We start from the raw sequence: 25,409 nt of genomic DNA, 5'->3' as shown, positions 1-25,409 counted from the left end.
TGCCCCCACTGACTTCCCAAACTTTACCCCACCAGAGGTCTGATGTAGTATGATTGATAACTGTACTTGGGAAAACTATACCAATGACAATTGTACCATTAGTAAAGATTGTATCTGGGGACATGAAAATTGTACTGGGAGATATCATAGAAGTAAAATTTGGACTGGAAGATATCATAGAAGTAAAACTTGTTCTGGGAGATATCATAGAAGTAAAACTTGTTCTGGGAGATATCATAGAAGTAAAACTTGAACTGGGAGATATCATAGAAGTAAAACTTGCACTGGTAGATATCATAGAAGTAAAACTTGAACTGGGAGATATCATAGAAGTAAAACTTGTACTGGGAGATATCATAGAAGTAAAACTTGCACTGGAAAATATCTTAGAAGTAAAACTTGTACTGGGAGATATCATAGAAGTAAAACTTGCACTGGGAGATATCATAGAAGTAAAACTTGTACTGGGAGATATCATAGAAGTAAAACTTGCACTGGGAGACATCATGGAAGTAAAACTTGTACTGGAAAATATCTTAGAAGTAAAAATTGCACTGGGAGATATCATAGAAGTAAAACTTGAACTGGGAGATATCATAGAAGTAAAACTTGAACTGGGAGATATCATAGAAGTAAAACTTGCACTGGTAGATATCATAGAAGTAAAACTTGAACTGGGAGATATCATAGAAGTAAAACTTGCACTGGGAGATATCATAGAAGTAAAACTTGTACTGGGAGATATCATAGAAGTAAAACTTGTACTGGGAGATATCATAGAAGTAAAACTTGTACTGGGAGATATCATAGAAGTAAAACTTGCACTGGGAGATATCATAGAAGTAAAACTTGAACTGGGAGATATCATAGAAGTAAAACTTGAACTGGGAGATATCATAGAAGTAAAACTTGAACTGGGAGATATCATAGAAGTAAAACTTGGACTGGAGATATCATAGAAGTGAAAAAATGCACTGGGAGATATCATAGAAGTAAAACTTGCACTGGGAGACATCATGGAAGTAAAACTTGAACTGGAAAATATCTTAGAAGTAAAACTTGTACTGGGAGATATCTTAGAAGTAAAACTTGTACTGGGAGATATCATAGAAGTAAAACTTGTACTGGGAGATATCATAGAAGTAAAACTTGCACTGGGAGACATCATGGAAGTAAAACTTGCACTGGAAAATATCTTAGAAGTAAAACTTGAACTGGGAGATATCATAGAAGTAAAACTTGCACTGGGAGATATCATAGAAGTAAAACTTGGACTGGAGATATCATAGAAGTGAAAAATTGCACTGGGAGATATCATAGAAGTAAAACTTGCACTGGGAGACATCATGGAAGTAAAACTTGAACTGGAAAATATCTTAGAAGTAAAACTTGAACCGGGAGATATCATAGAAGTAAAACTTGCACTGGGAGATATCATAGAAGCAAAACTTGCACTGGGAGATATCATAGAGAAAATTGAACTAGGAGATATCATAGAAGTAAAACTTGAACTGGGAGATATCATAGAAGTAAAGCTTGAACTGGGAGATATCATAGAAGTAAAACTTGTACTGGGAGATATCATAGAAGTAAAACTTGCACTGGGAGATATCATAAAAGTAAAACTTGGACTGGAGATATCATAGAAGTGAAAAATTGCACTGGGAGACATCATGGAAGTAAAACTTCTACTGGAAAATATCTTAGAAGTAAAAATTGCACTGGGAGATATCATAGAAGTAAAACTTGAACTGGGAGATATCATGGAAGTAAAACTTGAACTGGGAGATATCATAGAAGTAAAACTTGTACTGGGAGATATCATAGAAGTAAAACTTGCACTGGGAGATATCATAGAAGTAAAAATTGAATTGGGAGATATCATGGAAGTAAAACTTGTACTGGGAGATATCATAGAAGTAAAACTTGAACTGGGAGGTATCATAGAAGTAAAACTTGAACTGGGAGATATCATAGAAGTAAAAATTGCATTGGGAGATATATAAGTGAAAATTGCACTGGGAGATATCATAGTAGTGAAAATTGAACTGGGAGATATCATAGAAGTGAAAATTGCACTGGGAGATATAATAAAAGTGAAAATAGCACTGGGAGATATCATAGAAGTGAAAATAGCACTGGGAGATATCATCAGAGTAAAACTTGAACTGGGAGATATCATAGAAGTGAAAATTGCACTGGGAGATATAATAAAAGTGAAAATAGCACTGGGAGATATCATAGAAGTGAAAATAGCACTGGGAGATATCATAGAAGTAAAACTTGCACTGGGAGAAATCATAGAGAAAATTGAACTAGGAGATATCATAGAAGTAAAACTTGCACTGGGAGATATCATAGAAGTAAAACTTGCACTGGGAGATATCATAGAAGAAAATTGAACTAGGAGATATCATAGAAGTAAAACTTGTACTGGGAGATATCATAGAAGTAAAACTTGCACTGGGACATATCATAGTTGAGAAAATTGCACTGGGAAATATCATAGAAGTGAAAATAGCACTGGACGATATAATAAAAGTGAAAATTATACCTAATGAAAGAATTGGAGTCCAAAATGGCAGGTTCCAACCATTCTCAGGAGGTATTTAGAGACAGTATGTTATTTCACAGATATGAAGATATGGTTTGGTAGTGGAAGACGTGATATGAACCATTGTCACTACCCATGTCTCTACTCTTGTCCAAATTATAAACACCAGCTGATATACACTCAACTCAGAATGGTCCTTCAGCACTTGAAGCTGATCAAGGCTGATGGGGCAGTCTAGCGGTTAAAATGTTGTTTCTTCATGCCAAAGATTCGGATTCAATTCCCTCACATGTACAATGTGCGAATCCCATTTCTGGTCTCCCGTTCAGTGATATTGCTGGAATATGGCTAAAAGTGGAGTAAAACCATACTCACTCACTCAGTCTGGTCAGCTTGATGAGGACAAGGTGATCAGGATGGGTCAAATTAGGTCACCATTGGTTTGCCTGGGGCGGACTGGAATATTATAGGATGCCATGATACCTCTAGAATATTGCTGACTGTGCATAAAACAGGTTGTTCCTGCGTTATATGACATTTAATTTGCTGTACTGCTATCAGTGTTTTCAGCATACGCACATTCAGCAGACAGACAGAGCCCTGAGATGTGCAGCCATATTGACAACCATTTGTCAGGGCTGGATGGCTATGAGATGGCCATGGGATTTTGACATGTATCTCCCATGGGTAAACCTGTTGTTGTATAGCACTACCACAAGGGGGCACCAACTTCACTCATGTTTCACGATGACATTAAGCTCTGTTATCCAAACAGTCACTTCTAAGTTTTCTTACATTTTCTTTGAGGTCACATCAGTCATTTCCTTGGCATGATGTTTAACATCAGGGAATAAAATGATAATGGGAAGTTTTGGTTGAATATGTTTTTACATCTTTTTCAAGGAGGATTAAGATATTTATGGCCTTAAATGCACTTATTTTAATCACAACTTGCTGGTAACACATACTGTTGACATTGGGTGGTGGGGTAGCCTAGTGGTTAAAGTGTTTGCTCATCAAGCTGAAGACCCAGGTTCTATACCCCACATGTGCCCATTTCTTGTGTTCCCGTAATATTACTAAAATTGGCACAAAACTATTTTCACTCTCAATCACTAACTTTTGATGTCATTAATATTCTTGAAAATGTTTCAAGTTGCTTCGTTTACTCTTCATTAGCAATTAGCAAATCTGTATTTGTAAGACATGTACTCAGGTGATTGTGACAACGTGCTTAGTGTATTGTAGTACTACCTGACTGATTAGTGTATTGTAGTACTACCTGACTGGAAGACAGTCAGACAGTCTACCTCAACGACAGGACAGTTAGCAAATCTGTATTTGTAAGACGTACTCAGGTGATTGTGACAACGTGCTTAGTGTATTGTAGTACTACCTGACTGGAAGACAGTCAGACAGTCTACCTCAACGACAGGACACCTTTGAAGTTTTATGCATTTGTTTGGTGATTGTGTTTATGTGTCACATCATTACGTTTCCTGTTACTTTACACTTCTTATGTGAGCACTGCATGCGGAATATTTGGGAGATGGTTTGTTTCTTTCCAGAATTTTGTAAAAATAAATGTTTTTGGTTTGGGTTTACAGATCAACTGACATGTAAAACAACAAGATGAAATTAATATTAATATGACTCTAACATAAAATGTCACTAAAATTTGTATGTGTTTCAAAAAGGATTTATTCCCAAATACAAGCATAGTGTCTACTGTAAAGTTTGAAGAGATGTGGACCAAAAAGTGTCAAGGCCCTTTGATATAATATATCTGGTTGCTCAGTTGTGATGTTCCCGTGTTTTTTGTGCCTTAAATTACAAAAACCATAACCACAGAGAAGAATGCTTGTTGACGAGCATTAGGCCAGACCAATTTTATTTCTTGTTTTACGGATTTTTGTCCTCTGAAAACCTAAAGACAGCAGGGGAAAAAAAAAAAAATCACCAGTCAAAGTAATATTCCTTCTAAATACTCAAAGTATTTTACTTTTTACAAGTTATGAAGTGTATATGGGACGAAAAAAACAATCTAAAAAAAGTTTTTGTGTAAGTTTACATTTTTGGCCAATAAAAACATTAGGATTTATTTTTTGAGCGGGGAAAATTCATTTTTACTTTTTTCTTATTCTTAAAAAAATATGACAGGCGGATCCGTAAAACAAGAAATAAAATTGGTCTGGCATTAACGAAAGTTCAGTCACTTACTTAGGACAGACAATAAAAAAAATCTGTAAACCAACCAAAATCATTAATTGCCTTGTGTATTTTTCATTGTTTGATAAGAATTTAATTTGCAACCCTTCAACAAGAAAGGTGAAAGGACCCAGTTTTGTTTCAAATGCACAAGTAGTTCTAACATTCATTGCTTATAATTTATGGAAAGGTTTGTTTTTGTGAAAGCTATAACTGTATTATTTGATATTTAAAATGTGCATGTACAACATAGTTTCTGTTGTGTTCTTTCTGTTCAGTAATAGTTCCCTGAGAATTTTCCATTTTCCTATTGTGTTGGTAGCTGTGATTAGCAGTTGATGTTTATCTCCAAACTGAATATTACCATTCTTATTGTAGATGGCAGCAGTCCAGTGGACAGAGAGAACAGAACAAACAGCAACAGCAAATCTGAGAGTGTGGGACCTACTTCTGACCAGGACGACCGACTCAAATCTCCGTCCAGCAATGCATTAGGCGAGATGGAAGACCTCGGTAGTGATACACACAACAGCAAAGCCGAGCTTGATCGTGTGTTCTCTGACGAGTCTGCTTGTACAGTTACAGATAGGGTAGATTCAGTTCGGGATGCGAAATTCAGCAGACGCAAGATGGAGAAACCACGCAAGCGTAAGAAGGAGTTTGAACTTGAGGACGACGACACTGATAAGGAGAGTGGCATGATGAAATCTCATAGGATTATCAGTGAGGAAGCTCTCTGTGACTTTGTGGGCAATAATGTGTCTCACGACCTATCACCAGGGTCACAAAGCCCAGACGTAGGTCCAGTAAGTATGACCTCCGCCGCGCCACAGGACCTGTCCGTCAAGGCAAACGCTGTAAGCAACCAGTCTGTGGCCATACACGGTGAAGTTCATTCAGACTGGAAAAGGGGAAAGGACATGGACTGCAATAATGCAGTTACTCCCAACTCTGTGAAGGAACTAGAGGCAGTCATGAACCGCCATCTTCCTTCTGTAGCTAACCAAAGTGAATCCACTCAACAATTACGCTTTAGTGGTCAATCTGCGCAAAAAAAATCCACAATACAGTGGATAGGTTCCCAACATACTAATAACAATACTGGGGAGACTCTCCCAGCTACAAATCTGCTCAGAACCATCTATGCCAATCGTGAATCTGTCATCCGCACAAACACGCGACCAGCCAGTAATTATTACAATGAAATGCCAGTGAACATGCTGACCCCACCAGGCAGTGATGCATTCAAAGAACAGCAGCAACAACAACAGCAGCCATCATTCATCTCCACAAAACCATCAGTAGCCAGCGGCAACCACTATCCCAACTCCACCATGCCAAACTACACCACCACCCCTCTTTCTGTCTCTATGCCCACTACAGCGGTAGACTCCTACGGCATGACTCCACCGTCATCTGTGTCACCTCGAGACAAACTGCAGTCGCCATTTGGTGATGTTGGAACATATAATGAGTCGGGGTCAGCATCTTGTGGAAACCTTGGTCCTGACTCTTCTTCTTCCAGACTGGCGGCCAAACAAGCATATCAGTTGTCATCGTCATCTTCGGAGTTCTCCTCCTCCAAGTCAACCGCATCATCGTCATCAGCAGCAGCAGCATACTACAGCGTGTCATCCTTTCATAACAATCATACGTATCCTGAAGTCAACCACAATGGCTCCACAGGAATTAACTCGTATGAGCCGTGTTCTCGGTCAGTGCTGTCATGGTACCCGGTTTCGTATTCATCATAACATTGGTAATATAACCTGTTTATCCCATGGTTCCGGTGTACAATATTCTGCTACAGTATGGTGTGTCTAGTCCTCAACCAGACAATACACTGACATTTGTGAAGCTTTAGAACACCAATCCACACAGGTTCTTTGTGAAGACCTCTTGAAGTCAAGGATCTTTTTATAAACCAAACAATTATTTTATGGTTTTAAACAACGCTATTGAAGCCTCTGTCATAAAACTTGTTATATCTATATGAATCTTGTTAAAATGAGGATGCCATCTTAGGTTACCATATAATGAAGGAATGGTCAACTGTACAGACTATGGAGCAGCATTTAAGATCATATTCACGACTTGAAACTGCTGCTGCCAACTTGAAGGGATAAGCATGTGTCTGTGTCTCATGATGTGTATATCAAGATTGATAATTTGTTCATGAGTATCCATCAATAAAAATTTACTGTCCCACATATTTTATTAGGTGCATGTTTGTCACATCAAAATGAAAGTATTCAGATTGTCATTGTTGCGATGTTCATGCAAATGTAGGTGTATTGCATAATTGCTGGATCATAGCCCATTTGGCCAAATGTCATCTTTCCTTAACGTGGCACAGGGGCATAAGGTAACCTCACGGTTACAGCATTTGCTTGTCACTCTGAAGGCCTCAGTTTTGATTCCCCAGATGGATACAATCTATGAAACCCATTTCAGGTGTCCTTTGCATTATAATGGTGGAATAAGTCTATACATTGCATAAAACCAACTCACTCACTCTCTCCCTTTTAGTACATCCTATCCCCAACTATTTTTCTGAATCATAAGCTTCAAGATGTCACCAATGTCACTTGTCAAGGACAAACAAACCTTGACGTGAAAGAAGACATACCTGTACACACAATTTACTGTATATGGTACCAGATATACAATCCTGGCAAATACTGTACAGTACTTAGTATATCTTAAATGTAAATATCATTGGCTAAGTCATTTTAGATCATCTTTGACCAAAACATTGAAAATCACAACATCACTTGATTTCAGTGACAGTTGTATGTGAGATCATGTGATCATCTTATTCCTATAGTCATGATTATTGTGTAATGATGTCAATCTTGTGATCATTTGTCTCTAAGGATTAAGAAACATATGGTTTTTTTTCAAGAAACTTGGAAAGAAGAATCAAAACTTGACAACTGCCAGAGATCCTAAGATTCGCTCCTACATTTTTGTGTAATGTAACATATTCCCAGTTTCTGTTCCTGTGTTTCTCAGGGGTATTGCATTTTCTGAAACTAAGCAGTGTAAGATAAACAGATCCACGTATGGCACAAACTAACTGGAACTTGATAATTTCTTTATCACTTTAACATTTCCGCACAAACTCTTTCATTATGCAGAATTAGGTTTATTTCCATGCATTCTTTCTGTAGATTGCTGGTAAATGTATTGTGACACAATTTTATGAACATAGGTCAGGGGTGGAAATAACCCATTGCCCGACGTCCGAGTCCAGTGTTTTTTTCTGTCGGGCAAGCAAATTTGTATATCACACTGTACGGTGTCCAGTTGACTTTCCAATGTTAATTATGTTGTTTATTTTAAAAAATCAACAAGAAAACGGCCGGTACAGTGGAAAAATTATCAGGGCAAGTGATTTTACATGTGCCACTGTTCCGGAGTACACTAGCAAGTTTAAAGTTATTTCCACCCCTGTAGGTGGTAAGTCTCAGTATTGTTGTGAGGATTGCATTCTTATGTATTGAAGTACATGAAGCTTTAACTGTATGCCAAACTTATATATTTCTTGGATTTATTTACCAAAAGTCAAAGATAATAGGGGTTGGGGTAATGAAAAGACATATTTGTCCATTCTTCAGAGTGTTATATATGTGTGAGTAATTTGGTCAACTAATATTGTCTGACATTCAGTTGAACAATTACTCAGTTTTATGTGGTAAACATGAAGTTTTAATATATCTAACGAGCTATGCGCAATTATGGATTACCTGTCCTGAGTGAATGAAAGGTATTTACCTCGAGCCTTTGAACATTCATTCATCAGTAATTCCTCCCAGCTTCTTGGTTGTTCATGTACATTACACATTCACATGAAAATGAAATACAAATGCATTAAATGCCAACCCTACAGACAAACTTCACTGAAGGCAGTGACAGATGACATCATGTAACCAGTTTGTGATGTCATGAACAATGGATGATGTCATATGAATTTTTTCACAACAATCCATTGATATTATTCTATATCACACATGATAATTCTACTTTATGGGTAATATTACTAAAATTGTGTTAGTATTAATTAATACTTTTTGATATGTTAGGGTGAGAAAAGTATGTCAAATTTTCTTTAAGGGTCCTGCCTTATTTCCAATCACTATTGTTCAAACTATGTCAGATGCTTCTTGAGTTTCTCTTATAAAGTTTCTTGATTTCACCAATGAGTCCAATAATATTGTACATATTTCCCTAACTAATCACTGATGCCAGGAAATCGGAAGATATTTACAGGATATACAGGTACGTTTTAATTGATATCAACAGAAATGAAGAAAACAGTAATATTCTGAACATGGTAGATGCAGAATATATTAGTCATGTTGTTTAATATATTTTTATTAAGAAAACCCACACATTTTGTTTATAATTTCTATAGTCAAACATGTTTGCTGTACTTTCTCAATATGGAAAGCAGGAAGACGACAAGTCATTTTCTCTGATGTTGAAAGTGCAACAAAATGTTCATAATAAGCCAATAAAATCTGATGACCCTTTGAGTACAATCCTGTACACCAAGACAGTCGTTATCATCTGTTTATTTTTATTATTTTTTTATGAATAGAGAACCTGAATTGAAAATGTGATAAGTATGGTTGCCATTTACCAAAGTCACATGCAGTGAACTGGTTGTAGTGTAAGCTCCATGTTAAACCAGCCATGTTGTTGATAACGACTGTAGCCAAACAACAGTAGAGCCAAAGTTGACACTGTAGTGCTAGTGTAGAAACAAGCTAGTGGTAGTATTTCTTTTCACTGTTTAGTGTTCGAGTGTTATCACATACATATAGTTCATGTCTAGGCATGTGCTGTAGTCTTTGTTGAAGTAATGTGCCTCTCCTTGTTCACTAGTTCCAGTTGTTTTACAAACATATGCCCCATGTTACAAAACTGAAAAAATTGAACTAGTAAATAATTGTGTTTTGGTCTTTGAGTTTTGGAAGCATGGATATTATACTGAGAGAAAAAAAATAAGGGATCACATGAAATTTCAGGTTTTAATCACATCAAACATAACAGACTTGAGTCATTGTTTTCAGTTTAAATGAAGAAAGTCAGTATCGAGTATGTCCCCCACGTGCTCTTGCAACTGTCTGGCAACATCTGGGCATACTTCCAATCCATGTCCTTATTGTATATATATATATGTCAGACAATATATGCGATCCTTTATTTTTTTTTCCTTCGGTATATTTACAGTTTATTTGTGTGCCATAGTGATCAGAATGGCCCTTCTAAGAAGCAGATATATTAAAGGGGTGTCCTTAAGAGCCACTTAAACTTGACAAGAATAGTTTAGGCAGTTAAAAACGTGTGACTGAAATAGTTCAAACACTGTAATTTCAAATCCATGATGTACATCACATTGACACATATTACAGTGTTTAGACTGAGATTTGAAATGGGCAATAGACCAAACACATTATTTTAATAAAAAAATAATACATACATGTGATATGTCAAAAATACAAGTGGCGGATTTTCTTTGGATCTTATTGTGTCATAACACAGGTGGGTGGTTGTGTAGCATAGTGGTTTAAGTGTTCGCTTGTCACCAAATTCCATTGTTTGATTTCCAGTTTGGTACAAAGTGTGAAGCCCGTTTCTAGTGTCACCCACCTGTGATGTAGCTGGAATGTTGCTAAATTCATTGTAAAACCATATTCATTCTGCACAGAAAAAATCTTGTAGTCCGGTATGAACATGTCTGTCTAAATGGTACAAGATTCCTTCTGCATTTCTGATTATGCATTAGACCATGTTTGCTCATCCAAAGCAAATACATTGTTTGAAATTTTATGCATTTACTTGTAAATCATACAAGAGTTAAGAAGGGTTGTGATGTATGCATTTCGCATGAAACATTATTTTTGCATTTGAAATCCTTGAAAGCATTTATTACTAAAATCATGGAATACAGTGTACTAAACCTTCATTGTTGTACAGTGTATGTAATTGCACTCCAAGGTATTGTACTATGTAGATCATTGAATCATATAATATCTTAGCATAATTCATTAGTTTGTAGTTATGGGCAGAGTCAATGAAATTGACCCCAAGTATGCTATTTATACAAGATGCATTGTAATTAGGATGTGCTTTATCCTCAAACTTCATGAGGCTAAATTTCAGCTCCTTTGGACTTGTTCCAATGAATCGTATCCATTCCGGACACAACAATGGCAGTTCTAGACAAGCATTTGTTCTTAAGTCATGGCATTGTGGTTTGTTGTTGGCATTTTGAGTTTACTATGTTATTAAAGACGATGTTTAGCAATGTTACGGTTCCTTGTTACAGAGTGTAGTAATGCTTTCTTCATGACAGTGTTGTAAGCACTGGGGGAATGATTTCAAAGATTATAGGTGTAAAGAATGTGGGTTTGCGTTTTCTGTCACAAAGTTTTATTATGCAATTGAAACAATCATGACAAGATTTTCTGTATGACTTAGGCACAAATCATTTGATATTTGGCCATGGGTCTGAGGGGGTAGGGGCTTGGAGAAGGTTAGGGACTTGGAGAGTTCAAGAAGCACTGGACATACTGTCCAGGTTGTATACGCACCCAAATACTGTCCATTGGACATGTTGAATATCCTGAAAATTATTATTATTACAAAACAAAAAATTGTTTACTCCCTTTTACAGAGATAAATTATAAGCAATAACGAAATAGGAATATGTCTATTAAAAATCCAAGCCCAACAGTTCACTTCCCCCTCTCCCCCATCTCTCTCTTTGCAAATATTGAATGGTTGATCCCTTTTAACTGGAGAAGAGGAAGGGAGTAATTTGTGTTACAGAAATAAACTTTCATAAACATATATTTAGTATTCTACCTTGCTTCATCCTCTGTAGCACTGTGGGAAAATATGAAGTTTGTTTCTATTATTAAGGCATAGGTTCTGCCATCAGTTTGATTTACGGAGCAAATTGGTACTATTCAGTGTTCATAAAGCTTGCCTAATGATGTTATTTGTTTTTGTTAAAAACTTGTAAATTTTATTAAACATTGCTTTAAGCAGAGTAATGCTTATTCTCTGCATAACCCATAAGGTGTTACAAGTGATCAAAGAAACAACACAAAAGTGTCCCTTGTAGGAAAAATATAACTGATGATTTTGTGTTCAATTTGAAACAACTAAATTACACTGAATATCGATGGTCTAGTCACATAGGCTTATAAAGTCAATGCAGAGGTGTTAACACATTGTTCATAGTGCTAAATTCATTAGTACTAATTCATATTAAAACTATTATCATTTTAATGAATATGTTTTGTAGTATCTATTTTACAAGCAAAAACATACTCTCATTTTAGAGTAGAAAAATATGCATTTCTTATATTGAAATAGCTGTATAGTGCATTTTAATTGAATCTATATCATTTACACTTTTACCAAAAGAAACTGTTACACTAGGAAAGAATGATTTCTTATTGTTATGTGTGTGACTGAATATGTATGATGTTACCAATCTTTCATAAGTGTGAGTGAAGCGACATATTATATGTATAATCATGAAATAAGAGCGTGACACAGCAATATTTTTGCAACAAGCCATAAATACCATTGCTATATGTAAGTAGAATGTTTGTTCATGCATACACAGTGTACAGACCATCAAGATATCGGAACACCATTAACTTGTGTGTTAACTCCAAGCCTACATGGGGGCCAAATATTTGCTGTTTAATGTATGTCATTATCCAAACCTGTGGCTATTTGCCATGAATAAATTATATGAAAATATCAGTATATTGTTGGTTGTTTTATCTGCACTGGAATACCAAGAGAGCTGTTGGACAGAGTGGTACCTTAGTGGTTGAATTATTGCGGCAGGAACAAAACCTAACTCACTCACTCACTCACTCACTGACCCTAGATTATCACCAATACAAGATAAACAATTCAGCTGTACTTCACACTCGTTGAGATGTAAAACATGATCAGTATCCAGGTTAAATAATGCTACATCGATCCAGCAAGTTTTCTAAGGTGAGTGTGTTGGCCGAGTCTGAGCAGAATCTGAACCAGCCAAACCAGGACTGAGAGACGGTGGGCTACTAGACATAAAGGTCTGAACCAAAGCCAGCTAGGGACTGAGAGAATGATGCCTACTAAACATACCCAGGTCTGAACCTGGTCCTACTATGCATAGCCAGATCTGAACCAGGCCAGCTAGGTTCTGAGGGAATAAGGCCTACTATGCATAGCCAGGTCTGAACAAGGCCAGCTAGGGTCTGAGGGAGTAAGGCCTACTATGCATAGCCAGGTCTGAACCAGGCCAGCTATGGACTGAGAGAGTGATGCCTACTAAACATAGCCAGGTCTGAACCAGGCCAGCTAGGGTCTGAGGGAGTAAGGCCTACTATGCATAGCCAGGTCTGAACCAGGCCAGCTAGGGACTGAGAGAGTGATGCCTACTAAACATACCCAGGTCTGAACCCAGTTAGGGTCCAGCTAGGGTCTGAACCAGGCCAGCTAGGGACTGAGAGAGTGATGCCTACTAAACATACCCAGGTCTGAACCAGGCCAGCTAGGGTCTGAGGGAGTAAGGCCTACTATGCATAGCCAGGTCTGAACCAGGCCAGCTAGGATCTGAGGGAGTAAGGCCTACTATGCATACCCAGGTCTGAACCAGGCCAGCTAGAGACTGAGAGAGTGATGCCTACTAAATATAGCCAGGTCTGAACCAGGCCAGCTAGGATTTGAGGGAGTAAGGCCTACTAGGCATAGCCAGGTCTTAACCAGGTCAGCAGAGATTGAGAGGGTGAGGCCTACTTAACACAGGCAGAAAAGTAAGGCTTCTATTCATAGGCAGGTCTGAACCAGGCCAGTTAGGGTCTGAGGGAGTAAGGCCTACTATTCATAGCCAGGTCTGAACCAGGTCAGCCAAAGGCTGTGAGAGTGAGGCTTATATATAGAAAGGTCTGAACCAGCGCAGATAGGGTCTGAGGGAGTGATGCCAACTATGCATCGACAGCTTTGAACCAGGTCAGCTAGGGTCTGAGGGAGTAAGGACTACTATGCATAGCCAGGTCTGAACCAGAGCAGCTAGGGAGTGCAGAATAAGGCCTACTATATATAGCCAGGTCTAAATCAGGTTAGCCACAGGCTGTGAGAGTGAGGCTTATATATAGAAAGGTCTGAACCAGGCCAGATGGGGTCTGAGAGAGTAAGGCCTACTATGCATAGGCAGGTCTGAACCAGGTCAGCAACAACTGAGAGAGCGAGATCTACTATACAGTCTGGTCTGAACCAGGCCATCTAGGGACTGAAAGAGTGATGCCTACTAAGCACAATCAGGTCTGAACCAGACCAGGTGGGAGCGAGGGAGTAAGGCATACTATAGAGAACTAAGAGACAGGACTAATATGCATACTCAGGTCTGAACCATTAAGTCAGCAACAGCTGAGAGAGTGAGGCCTAATATGTATGGGCACGTCAGAAATTAAATGATTCCAGTGCGTGTATGTGTGTGCGTGTGTGTGTCTGCGTGTGCGTGTGTGTGTGTGTGTGTGTGAGGTTTGAACCAGGTCAGCAACGACTGAGAGAGTCAGGTCCACTATAATTAGGTCTGAACCAGGCCAGCGAGGGAGTGAGACAATAAGGCCTACTATACATAGCCATGTCTGCACCTGGCCAGCATGGGAGTGAAAGAGTAAGGCCAACTATGCATAATCAGGTCTGAACCAGGCCAGCTAGGGTCTGACGGAGTAAGGCCTACAATGCATACCCAGGTCTGAACCAGGTCAGCAGAGATTGAGAGGGTGAGGCCTACTGAACACAGGCAGGAAAGTAAGGCCTACTATTCATAGCCAGGTCTGAACCGACAAGCCAACGATTGAGAGAGTGAGGCCTATTTTACATAATCCTATCTGAGTACCTACTATCATGACAGATCTGAACCAGGCCAGCTAGAGTCTGAGGGAGTGATGCAAACTATGCATCGACAGATTTGAACCAGGTCAGCTGGGGTCTGAGGGAGTAAGGACTACTATGCATAGCCAGGTCTGAACCTGGTCAGCTAGGGAGTGCAGAATAAGGCCTACTATATATAGCCAGGTCTGAATCAGGTCAGCCACAGGCTGTGAGAGTGAGGCTTGTATATAGAAAGGTCTGAACCAGGCCAGATAGGGTCTGAGAGAGTAAGGCCTACTATGCATAGGCAGGTCTGAACCAGGTCAGCAACAACTGAGAGAGCGAGATCTACTATACAGTCTGGTCTGAACCAGGCCATCTAGGGACTGAAACAGTGATGCCTACTAAGCATAATCAGGACTGAACCAGACCAGGTGGGAGCAAGGGAGTAAGGCATACTATAGAGAACAAGAGACAGGACTAATATCCATACTCAGGTCTGAACCATTTAGTCAGCAACAGCTGAGAGAGTGAGGCCTAATATGTATGGGCACGTAAGAAATTAAATGATTCCAGTGCGTGTGTGTGTGCATGCGTGCACGTGTGTGTGTGTCAGGTCTGAACCAGGTCAGCAACGACTGAGAGAGTCAGGTCTACTATAATTAGGTCTGAACCAGGCCAGCGAGGGAGTAAGACAATAAGGCCTACCAGAGATCATATAGCCATGTCTGCACCTGGCCAGCTTGGGAGTGAGAGAGTAAGGCCGACTATGCATAATCAGGTCTGAACCAGGTCAGCTTAGGACTAAAGAGGCGAGGCCTACTATGCATGGGCAGGTCATAGAGCTCTGATACCAAACTTATGTATCATAAAATCCCATTTTCAAACTAGTAATATAATCACCTTATAATGCTATATCACATACAGTGGTAACTACAAAAATTATGTCTATAATTAATTAAAGGGACCGTTCATAATTCATGGCTTGGCGGGGTGATGATGATTTTTATGGAGAGCATGTACAGGAGAGAGAGAGGGAGGGAGAGATTTTCTACTCTTTTGGGGTAACCTTTTATGAATGCATTGTGCAGTGAAAACGTAAATTTATTACAACTGAAACATATATTTTAGATGATAACTTTGTGTCTTCAACATAGCCCATCATAATGTGTTTAAGTGGAATGTGTAAGAAATATAGTTATTGTTATCATTATTTCGATTAGACCACAAATCATTATTGTTAAATCTATGTTCGTGTTAGGCAGTTCGTTGCGACATGTTTTCCGGTCTAGCTTTCCTGTTTCACTTTTGCATTGACAGGTGCTTGCAAAGCTCCACGCATCGACGCCGTAAGATTGGCGTTATTGTAGATATCTCTAACGTTGCGAAGAGCCTACGCTCATGTTTCCCGTTTTAATTGAGAAGGAACGGTATGTATGAGTTCAACGGTATTATATACTAGTATAGTTGTTAATCTAGCGAACAGAAAAGCACCAAAAGCGCTCATACCTTGAGCGACCGAAATACCCCTGTACGGTATGCCATTCAAACATTTACCTGCTGTTGTTTTAGAGGAGTGCTCTTACTGGAGTTGCAATGGTTTGATTACAGTCTTACCTTCCTGATAATACCTTTGTCTGCTAATATGCTTATTTATTCTCAGTTAATATAACGTGAAAATAGGCATATTCTGTGTCACATTTACTATTGTACTCTTGTTAACTGTTTCAGTTTTATATTTTTTTTCCATCACAAGGGATAAGTATTTCAATCTAAAAACTGTTTAGGATCTTTTTAGTACTGTGAATTTTCATTTAATTATTGAATTTTTAAAAGAAATAGAATTATTAGATAAATTTTGATGAATAGTTTGTAAATAGATGTATATTTTATTATTGGTAGTTTGGATTAGTAACTGAGATTATTAGTGGCTGTACCCTTAAAGGGGGTTGAAGTATCGTAAAATTATTGTCCTCCTGAGAGGGTACGTAAGTCCCCAAACTTTCAAAGACAATTTAAACTTACCAGGATTTTAAACGTAGTATTCTTGTTATTTTAATTTTGGCTAACATTTCGTACAATCGCCAACAGCTGAAGGGATGTTGTAAATCCAACTAGGGTCCATGCAGGTAGCAAAGGTACTGTAAGTCCCCATGGTCCCTAGTATGGTGATCTACTGTCAGTTGTTGGTGATCTATATCCTATTTATATATTGTGTTGTCCTCTATAGTTAAAATGTTTTAGATTTAATTACTAGTTTTACATTTGTATCTGTGATATTCTAGTTGTTTTACTGTCCTTCGTTGACAGGATTTTATACTCTATCTTTAATTATTGTTAATCTATATGTTGTTTTAGTCAAGATATGGCTGAAATATTGCCAAAGTGACTTTAAATTTTAACTCACTCACTGTTTCAGTTTTATGACTCTCAAGAAACTTTCGTTTGTATCTTCTTAATCACATAAACGACAATAAAACATCTCACTAACTTTAAAACATTTTGACAATGTACAAAATACCATTCAGTCTCACTCAGCAATATTCCAGCTATATTGTGGCGGTCTGTAAATAATCGGGTCTGATCCAGACAATCCTGTGATCAACAGCATGAGCATCGATCTACTCAATTGGGAACCGATGACATGTGTCAACCAAGTCAGTGAGCCTGACCACTTGATCCCGTTAGTCTCCTCTTACAACATGCATGAGTTACTGAAGATCAATATTCTAACCTTGACCTTCACAGGTCAAATGAAGATGAAATCGAACCTCTGGGAGATACTGAGATGTGTATTCTGAGGATTATCTTTGATGCATAAGATACAAGCACAATAAGGACACATTTTATTATACTGATGCAGAGATGTATAAAACTATTTGCCCCAAGGTGTTTTAAAATCACAGATACTAAAATTCAATTTCACAGATACAATGTCTAATGCAGAAGGTGTTTAACGAATTCAGGAACAATTTCCTGATGTTAATGCAATGTCATTAATATTTTGGTGATGTAATGTTTTTACTAATACTAGTAACATCTTACAAATACACATATTTTCCTGATGTTTAAGGGAATGGAGGAATCAGAAATTGATCAGGAGACCATTATAGGCAGGAGACAGTATGTGGAACAACTCAAAGAATTTATCGCAGAATACCAAGATAAGATATCATCCTTACTGCAGATGTTGTCATGGACACCAGAACATTTTGCAAAGGTAAGTTTGTTACGAGAGATATGTAACAGACATGACACAGTATTGACAGTATTGACAATATCACTGTCTTCCTCTGAAATTGAGCAAATATGCTGGAATGTACAATAGTCATGATACTCTGTACAGTTGTATTTCATAGCATCAGGGACGTACGGGTCAATCTGACCACGGGATATACCGTATATTACCGTAGATAAGCCAAATTGTGAGGACCAAAACAACAGTCTGTGGAAGGGGGTCGGCTTATCTATGAGATACAATTTCACAAAAGTATTTTTCAGTATTTTTTTTTTAAAATACATATTATAGTGTACAGTTTTCATTATTTCAAAATATTTTGCTCTTAGTCATTATTTAGTTTCGTACGTACCTATTTACACAAAATAAATCCACAAAAAAGGCACTGATTTTAAGGGTCAAGTTAGGGGGTCGGCTTATGTATGGGGTCCGCTTATCTACGGTAATATACGGTAGTCAGATGCTTAGGCCAGACCAATATTATTTCTTGTTTTACAGATTTTTGTCCTCAGAAAACCTAAAGACAGGAGGAAAAAATAAAAAAAAATAATCACCAGTCAAAGTAATATTCCTTTTAAATACTGAAAGTATTTTACTTTTGGCATTTTATGAAGTGTATATGGGGCAAAGAAAATTCTAAAAACATTTTCTTGCACATTTACATTTTTGGCCAATAAAAATATTAAAATTTTATTTTTTTGAGCGGGGAAAATTAATTTATATTTTTTTCTTATTCTTGAAAAAATATGACCGGCGGATCCGTAAAACAAGAAATAAAATTGGTCTGGCCTTATATGTCAATAACTGATCGTGTGCAAGCAGTGGTGAAAATGAAGGGTCATTTTAACAAATATTAGGTAAGACAAACTACCAGTCTTGTTTAATTGCAGTTTGATGAAGCTCGACCCGTTAAGCAAAATGACATCATCAACTTCGAAGTAATGAATACTTTTGGCATGAGTCTGTATTTTTTTACATGGTTGAAGGAGTTCTATGTGATTGCAATCATATTTGTTGCTACCATCATTTAGTTTGCTGAAAAGCAAGTGAAAAATGAAGTGTGGCCTTTCAAATTTAGTATTGCTATTTCACTTTTCAGAAGGAGGACAGAGTTGTCTGTCCCTATGACAGCGGCCATGTTATGCCAGCCTCAGCTCTGAAGAAACACACCGAAGTGTGTCAGTACACCTCCCAGGGCTGTCCCAAGGATGAAGTGGTAATGGTTATATCACTTTAACATTTAAAAGGTCAAATTGTTAGCAGTGGGGTAGCCTAGTGGTTAAAGGGTTTGCACTTCACACCAAAGACCCAGGTCTTTTCAAGTGTCCCCTGCTGTGATATTGCTGGAATATTGCTAAAAGTAGCATACAACCATACTCACTCACTAGTAGGGCTGCGCAATATAACCGGTTTACCGGTATTTACCGGTTCAGACATGAAAACGATACGTATTGCGATACGCTGATCGAAAACCGGTATTTTGACATGCATTCGTAAAACTTCGTAACAGTCGGAAATCTTTGGATATTTCCGGTTTTTTAATTGTCCTTTTCCCTGTTTCATTAGTGCCAAATGTTACTTACTTTTTATTTTGTCATGATTAAAAGTTTTTATAAAAGGTTAATCAATCATAGTGATTTTGTTGTGTTTTTGCTTTATAATCAAGCATTAACTCGATTATAAGTAGTTTTTGTTAAAAAAATCATCCTTGCAATATATTGCAATACATATCGCAATATATGCTTCCGTCGCATCGCAATATATCGCAATATGAAAATTCTCTGCAATACCCACCCCATCTCACTAGCTCACCTGACTCAAGAGCACTTACATCAACCCTAACCCAGAAAATGACTATCAGAGTTATAGTACTGAACTATTGTGAATATACTACTTTGACATACCAATTACCAGCAATATATATATACCAGATTTTGATCATGATCTCTGAGACACTTATTTATTTTCATTTTGTGTTTTTGCAAGAAACTCTGTGTATGTTTGACATATGTTTTTGGAACATCAGCTACATTTGTTATGTTTTTCATGCAGCATCTCCAGCTACTGAAGGGACCCCCTGACCCAGAGAACTCTGTTGTCCAGCCAGTCAAACTAGGTAATCCTATCTTGACATGAAAATCATGTACATTGTTACTGTGTGAAAACATTTTACAGGAATTATACTTTAGCTGTTTCAAATCTGTTTCAAATATATATAAAAAGGTTAATTATCACACTTCTTTGAACTTTTTGTACATTGACCCATTTACCATAGATTAGAAATGTAATATTTTAGCCTGTGTAATATTGTGCAGTGCTGTGATGATTTGAAAGTGATCAATACATTATATCTCTTACTTCTTTGAGCTTTTTTTACCTTGACCCAATTACCATAGATTAGAGCTGTAAGAAGTCAGCCTCTGTGCATTGTTTTGATGATTTTCAGCTGATTTACCATGTCCCTGGGGTTATTTGTTTCAGATGCAGAAATTATCAACAAGATTGTTTGGAAAGGTAATGGTACCAAAGCCTTTGGGTATTATTGTCAATAAACATCTGTGGTATGGCTGACAGAGTTGCATCCCTTAGACCTTATTGCAATGTGAGCACACATTCACACTGATTTATCTGAATCTGTTCATAGGCCGATATTTCACCAATATTCAGCTGATATTCAACACCAAGCTCGTGGCAAATGTCAGAAGTGTTCCCAAATTCAAATTTATTTTTCAAATTCATGGTAAGATAGTTACAACAAATACATGCAGAGTTGTCTCCCACTTAATATAATAACAGGAATAGTAAGAAGAAAGAGATGTCATTTTGTAAAATGTAAATTTAGCAAAATTGAAAAATATCCTCATTTGTCTGAAACTGATTGTTCTTGTCAATCGTGCTTAGTTTGGAATTCTAGATTTAATCCCTAACACTGGTATATGTCATTGTCTTTAACAAATAAGATGATTCTCAAGTTTTTATTCAAGGGTGTCATGCCGAAGACCCGGGTTCGATTCCCCAGATGGGTACAATGTTTAAAACCAATTTCTGGTGTCCCCCGCGATTATATTGCTGGAATATTGCTAAAAGCGGCGTAAAACCATACTCACTCACTCACTCATGAAGAGGAACACAGCATCATAGAGTGTATCCTACTCCTTCGTCATCCTGGTGTTCCTCATAATATAACGAGTTGACATCAATAACTTCCAACCTTCTATGTGTATCACTTCTAATTGCCATTCAAAGACTTTACAGTCAGAAGAGTTGATCTGAACCTTCTACATGTGACAAAAACTTGTGTTGAGCGTGTTTTCTGCATAAACCATTGTAATGAAAGTCGGGTCTGACTCTGTTGCAGCATCGACGGGTCCTCGGCAGATGCCAGTGAGTCAGGAGGACTACATGGTGAACTTCTCCCCGAGTGAACGTCAGGCCATCTACCAGTATGTGGCGGAGAAAGCTAAGCCAGCCAATGACTTGCTGAACGTGGAAAAGGATGAATTCCTCACCATTGACTGGCAGGCTGTTGTTAAGAAGGGTATCATATCTTTTTGTTGTTGTTTTGTTTGTTTAATTTCCGCACTCAGCAATATTCCAGCTCTATGACAGTGGTCTGTAAATAATCGAGTCTATCCATCAATCAAAAGCATGATCATCGATATGCAATTGGGATACGATGACATGTGTCAACCAAGTCTGACCCCCTAATTTTTGTCACCTCTCCAACAAGCATGGCTTGCTGAAGACCAATTCTAACCTGGATCTTCACGGGTAGGTATTATATCTGTTTCTGTAGGAATTCTTGGTTACAATTGGTCTCTTGCATCCTATTCTGGTTTTAATGAGGTGGGACCCATGAAGATCCGGGGTAGAATAGGTCTTCGGCAACCCATGCTTGCCACAAAAGGCAACTATGCTTGTCGTAAGAGGCGACTAACGGGATCGGGTGGTCAGGCTCGGTGACTTGGTTGACACATGTCATCGGTTCCCAATTGCGCAGATCGATGCTCATGCTGTTGATCACAGGATTGTCTGGTCCAGACTGGATTACCTAGAATATTGTTGAGTGGGGTGTTGAACAGTAAACACACATATTGTATCTGTCATGTTCACCTCCTGATGATGCAGTAACACTAGTGGCAAGACATCTCTAAATCATTAAAGTGCAGTAATGTTTCACATGGTGTTAAGTCTACAGTGGAATTCCTCTAAACCGGCATTCGTTGGGACTGGCAAAAAATGCCATTATAGAGGGCATGCCAGTTTAGAGAACTTTTCAACCTGAGTAATGATCTTCTGTGACTGAACAACGTGTTGATAGTCATCATATTCTTTATTCATCAATAAAGATAACATCCAGTAAAGCACAGAAAAACAAACCAGTCTCATCGCAGTTAAAGACATCTTCAGGCGCATATCCATCAATCAAAGTTGGGAGGCGGGACTTAAATTTTTCAACAACATCACTCTGACCAAATTCTAGTGCCGATATTAAGAGCATGCCGTATTGGAGGGCTGTCGGTTTAGAGGGCTTCCACTGTATTTTCACATCACCTCAGCCCTAATCAGCAGTCCTACATGTTGACAGTGAGACCATGTGAGTCTTGACACTGTAGTACACCATACTGAAACCACACTGTTCAGACAATTACCTATGGGAGCATGTATGTACACATTATATATCATTACTCTGTACTTCATCCACACTATTGTTTTGTATGCACTAAGTTGATCCGTCTCCCATGAATACAGCTGCTTTGCTATCTATTGGCTATTCATAGTCGGGCAACTGCCTGGTTCCAGTGGGAGGGAACCCTGCAGTTGCTTTGACCAAGAGCATGGTGAACAGCAGCATTTCTCTTGCAACATCTTCTGTACACATTTACACCAATATCAGGCAACAACAGGGCTTGCATCATGTAGAATGACTGTGTTTGCAGGTGGTTTTTCCAAGGACAGGCCGAAGAACAAGTACGAGATGCTGGCTGAATTACGAGACATGAAGCGGCGTAGACAGTCGTACCGGGCCAAAAATGTCCACATCACAAAGAAGTCCTACACTGAGGTGAACATTATTACATGCTATAAATCGGACACACCAATTTGCAGAATGTTTTACAGATGTTCTACCTAAAATACCTAAATGCATTAGTGACAGAAAAATATTTTCTCAGGAAATAATTCCGTTCTAATGTTGCATGCTCAATGCTTTGACTAAGCTGCATATGGTTCACCCCTGTCACTTACTCTATCAAGTCAGCACATGTAGCCATAAGCCTAGTGAAATTATTTTCAGTTTTGTAAGATCAGCTAATAACAACTAATGATGGTCCCCAAAATGACATGGCTGTGTCTGTGTTGTAGAGGCACAGGGTAGCCTAGTGGTTAAAGCGCTTGTTAGGCATAGTCACATGACCCACCGGTACCCAATCCCCACATGGGTGAAATGTGTAAGGTGAGCCCATTTCTGGTGTCCCCTAGAAACTCTCAGGATGTTGCTGGAATATTGCTAAAAGCTCGGCGGCTGTTCACCGATTTGTGACCTGAAACCAAACTCACTCACTCACTCACTCTGTGTTGTAGATCATCCGTGAGGTGATACAGAACCAGATCAAGATGCTGGGCGGTGCAGACACAGAAGAGTCTGTGAAGGAGACCTCAGACAGCACCCTGGAGGAGTCACAGAGGGAAGCATCCACATCAAGGTACACTGACCCTGATCCAGGTCGTAATAGCCAGTGTAACGGATCGGATGGTCTGGTTGGCTGAATTGTTGATTTTGTGTCATTATACCCCTACTACATGGCTGAAAGTCAGTCCCTGGCTTGACTAACCCAGGCCATCTGATGTAGATGGAATATTGCTGATTGTGATTCTAAACAAGAAACAAACACTGTAGGATAGCATGCTATGATCTGTATCTATGTTATATATTTTGTATTGTATAATGGCTGTTTCGAGATACATATCTTGGTCTTGTTTTGGTTGTCTAGCTAACAGCATTCTGCTAATCCTTGTAAAATTCAGGCAGGACTATTGACATTTAGTTGTGGACAACCACTTTACCCTAGGTTTGATAAAGATTTCTAACCCTATACCAATAGATTGTGTGAAGGACAGTTTAAATTTTCCTTGCCATGCTGCAAATATTTCTGAATCATCAAGACTAATGTAGGCAGTAAGTCACTGACTGTTGGTTCTTTAACAGAGTTGGTGATGTGCCAGATACAAGAGAAAGAGATCAGGAGAAAAGGAGAGACCGAGAGAGGAGCAGAGATCGAGAGAAGAGTAGAGACCGAGAGAGGAGCAGAGATCGAGGGAAGAGCAGAGACCGAGAGAAGAGTAGAGACCGAGAGAGGAGCAGAGATCGAGGGAAGAGCAGAGACCGAGAGAAGAGTAGAGACCGAGAGAGGAGCAGAGATCGAGAGAGGAGACGTGATATCAGAGGGAGGGTGGAGAGAGGGATGGACGTAGACACAGAAGAAAGGAAGAAGATAGGGATGAACGTAGGCAATATGAACGTGATAGATCATCCCGCAAACATCATCGCCGACATCGGTCACATGATAGGAGTGAGTCTTGTGGGCGTGAAGGGTCACGTGGGAGAGGAAAGGTTGAGGGGGCTGTGGGGATGGAGACCAACTCACAAACAGAGGATGGGTCCAGGATGGCGAGGAAGACTGGGAGGGATGGACGAGACATGACATCCAATCAGGAAGATGATGCCTATGATATATTGGAAAGGGAAATGCTCGGTGCCAAAGATGATGGTGAGGTGGCATCGAGAGTGTCGTCAATGGGAGTAGAAGATGGCGAGCTAGATGCTAACTCTCTTGACATTGAGCACTCAAGGTCACGGAAGCACAAGCACAAGCATAAGCACAAACATAAACACAAGCATAAGCACAGACGAGGATCAGATCTTGTCGAGGCCAGTGAGTAGGAGGCATACCCACCTGGTGTTATTGAGAGAACTTGTCTTATGGATAGAATCTTGTGATGCTGCAAAAAAACCAAATTCCAGTGAATAAATATTTCAAACAAATGGTCATCCTGTCTTCCGTGGTATTGTTTTGGGCAGAAAATATCAATCATAGGTTATGACAAGACATTTGCTGTTTTCAGTCTTGTGACAGAATGATGTGGAGCTTCGAACTTACAAAGTGGAACCCACTATTACACTTTGTCGAATACAATATTTCCTAACACCCTTTGTAGTTTTGACAAGATATGACCTGGCCCCTGTTTTTCCAATTGGGTTATGACCCAGCCTCAGACTTCAGAGAGTTGAAACTCTTTCAACAGCCATACTGATATACAATGTATTTCTGTGAAAATATAGTCCAGTAATAATGTAGGTGTAATTCAGATTCATGTCATTTTGTGAGCATCAGAAGTTATATTTGTAAATGAATTTGTGACATTTTTTTACATGCAGTTTTGGCTCTGCAGCAGTGCATTTGAAGACCACACGATGGAAATATTGATTCGGTCAAACTGATATGAATT

The 25,409-nt window shown here is 38.7% G+C and overlaps 2 protein-coding genes across 3 annotated transcripts in view; both read left to right on the top strand.

The window, feature by feature from the left end:
- LOC124255357 (protein trachealess-like) overlaps positions 1 to 12,553 on the top strand; it is an 89,708-nt gene extending 77,155 nt beyond the window's left edge. The window contains exons 15-16 of the mRNA XM_046689254.1: positions 5,141 to 7,976; positions 8,222 to 12,553. Coding sequence (XP_046545210.1) covers positions 5,141 to 6,516 — 1,376 coding nt within the window. The 3' untranslated portion in view covers positions 6,517 to 7,976; positions 8,222 to 12,553. The remainder of the gene's footprint in view (positions 1 to 5,140; positions 7,977 to 8,221) is intronic.
- A 3,442-nt stretch (positions 12,554 to 15,995) lies between these two features.
- Positions 15,996 to 24,951, top strand: LOC124255259 (U11/U12 small nuclear ribonucleoprotein 48 kDa protein-like). 2 transcript variants are annotated; one of them, XM_046689118.1, is made up of 9 exons: positions 15,996 to 16,092; positions 17,736 to 17,882; positions 19,000 to 19,116; positions 19,953 to 20,016; positions 20,382 to 20,414; positions 21,259 to 21,438; positions 22,841 to 22,965; positions 23,484 to 23,605; positions 24,109 to 24,951. In XM_046689118.1, exons 2-9 carry the CDS (start codon positions 17,739 to 17,741, stop codon positions 24,602 to 24,604), a joined length of 1,281 nt encoding a protein of 426 aa, XP_046545074.1. In that variant the 5' UTR covers positions 15,996 to 16,092; positions 17,736 to 17,738; the 3' UTR covers positions 24,605 to 24,951. The 2 variants fall into 2 exon arrangements, with proteins under 2 accessions (XP_046545074.1, XP_046545075.1); XM_046689119.1 differs by having other exon boundaries at positions 16,085 to 16,198.
- Positions 24,952 to 25,409: the final 458 nt, after the last annotated feature.

This window comes from Haliotis rubra, unplaced genomic scaffold (genome assembly GCF_003918875.1).
Source record: "Haliotis rubra isolate DU_JTF1 unplaced genomic scaffold, ASM391887v1 Scf6, whole genome shotgun sequence".
In the NCBI taxonomy this organism is placed as follows: domain Eukaryota; kingdom Metazoa; phylum Mollusca; class Gastropoda; order Lepetellida; family Haliotidae; genus Haliotis; species Haliotis rubra.
Note: the sequence above shows the minus strand (reverse complement) of the source record. Positions and strands in the feature narration are given on the sequence as shown.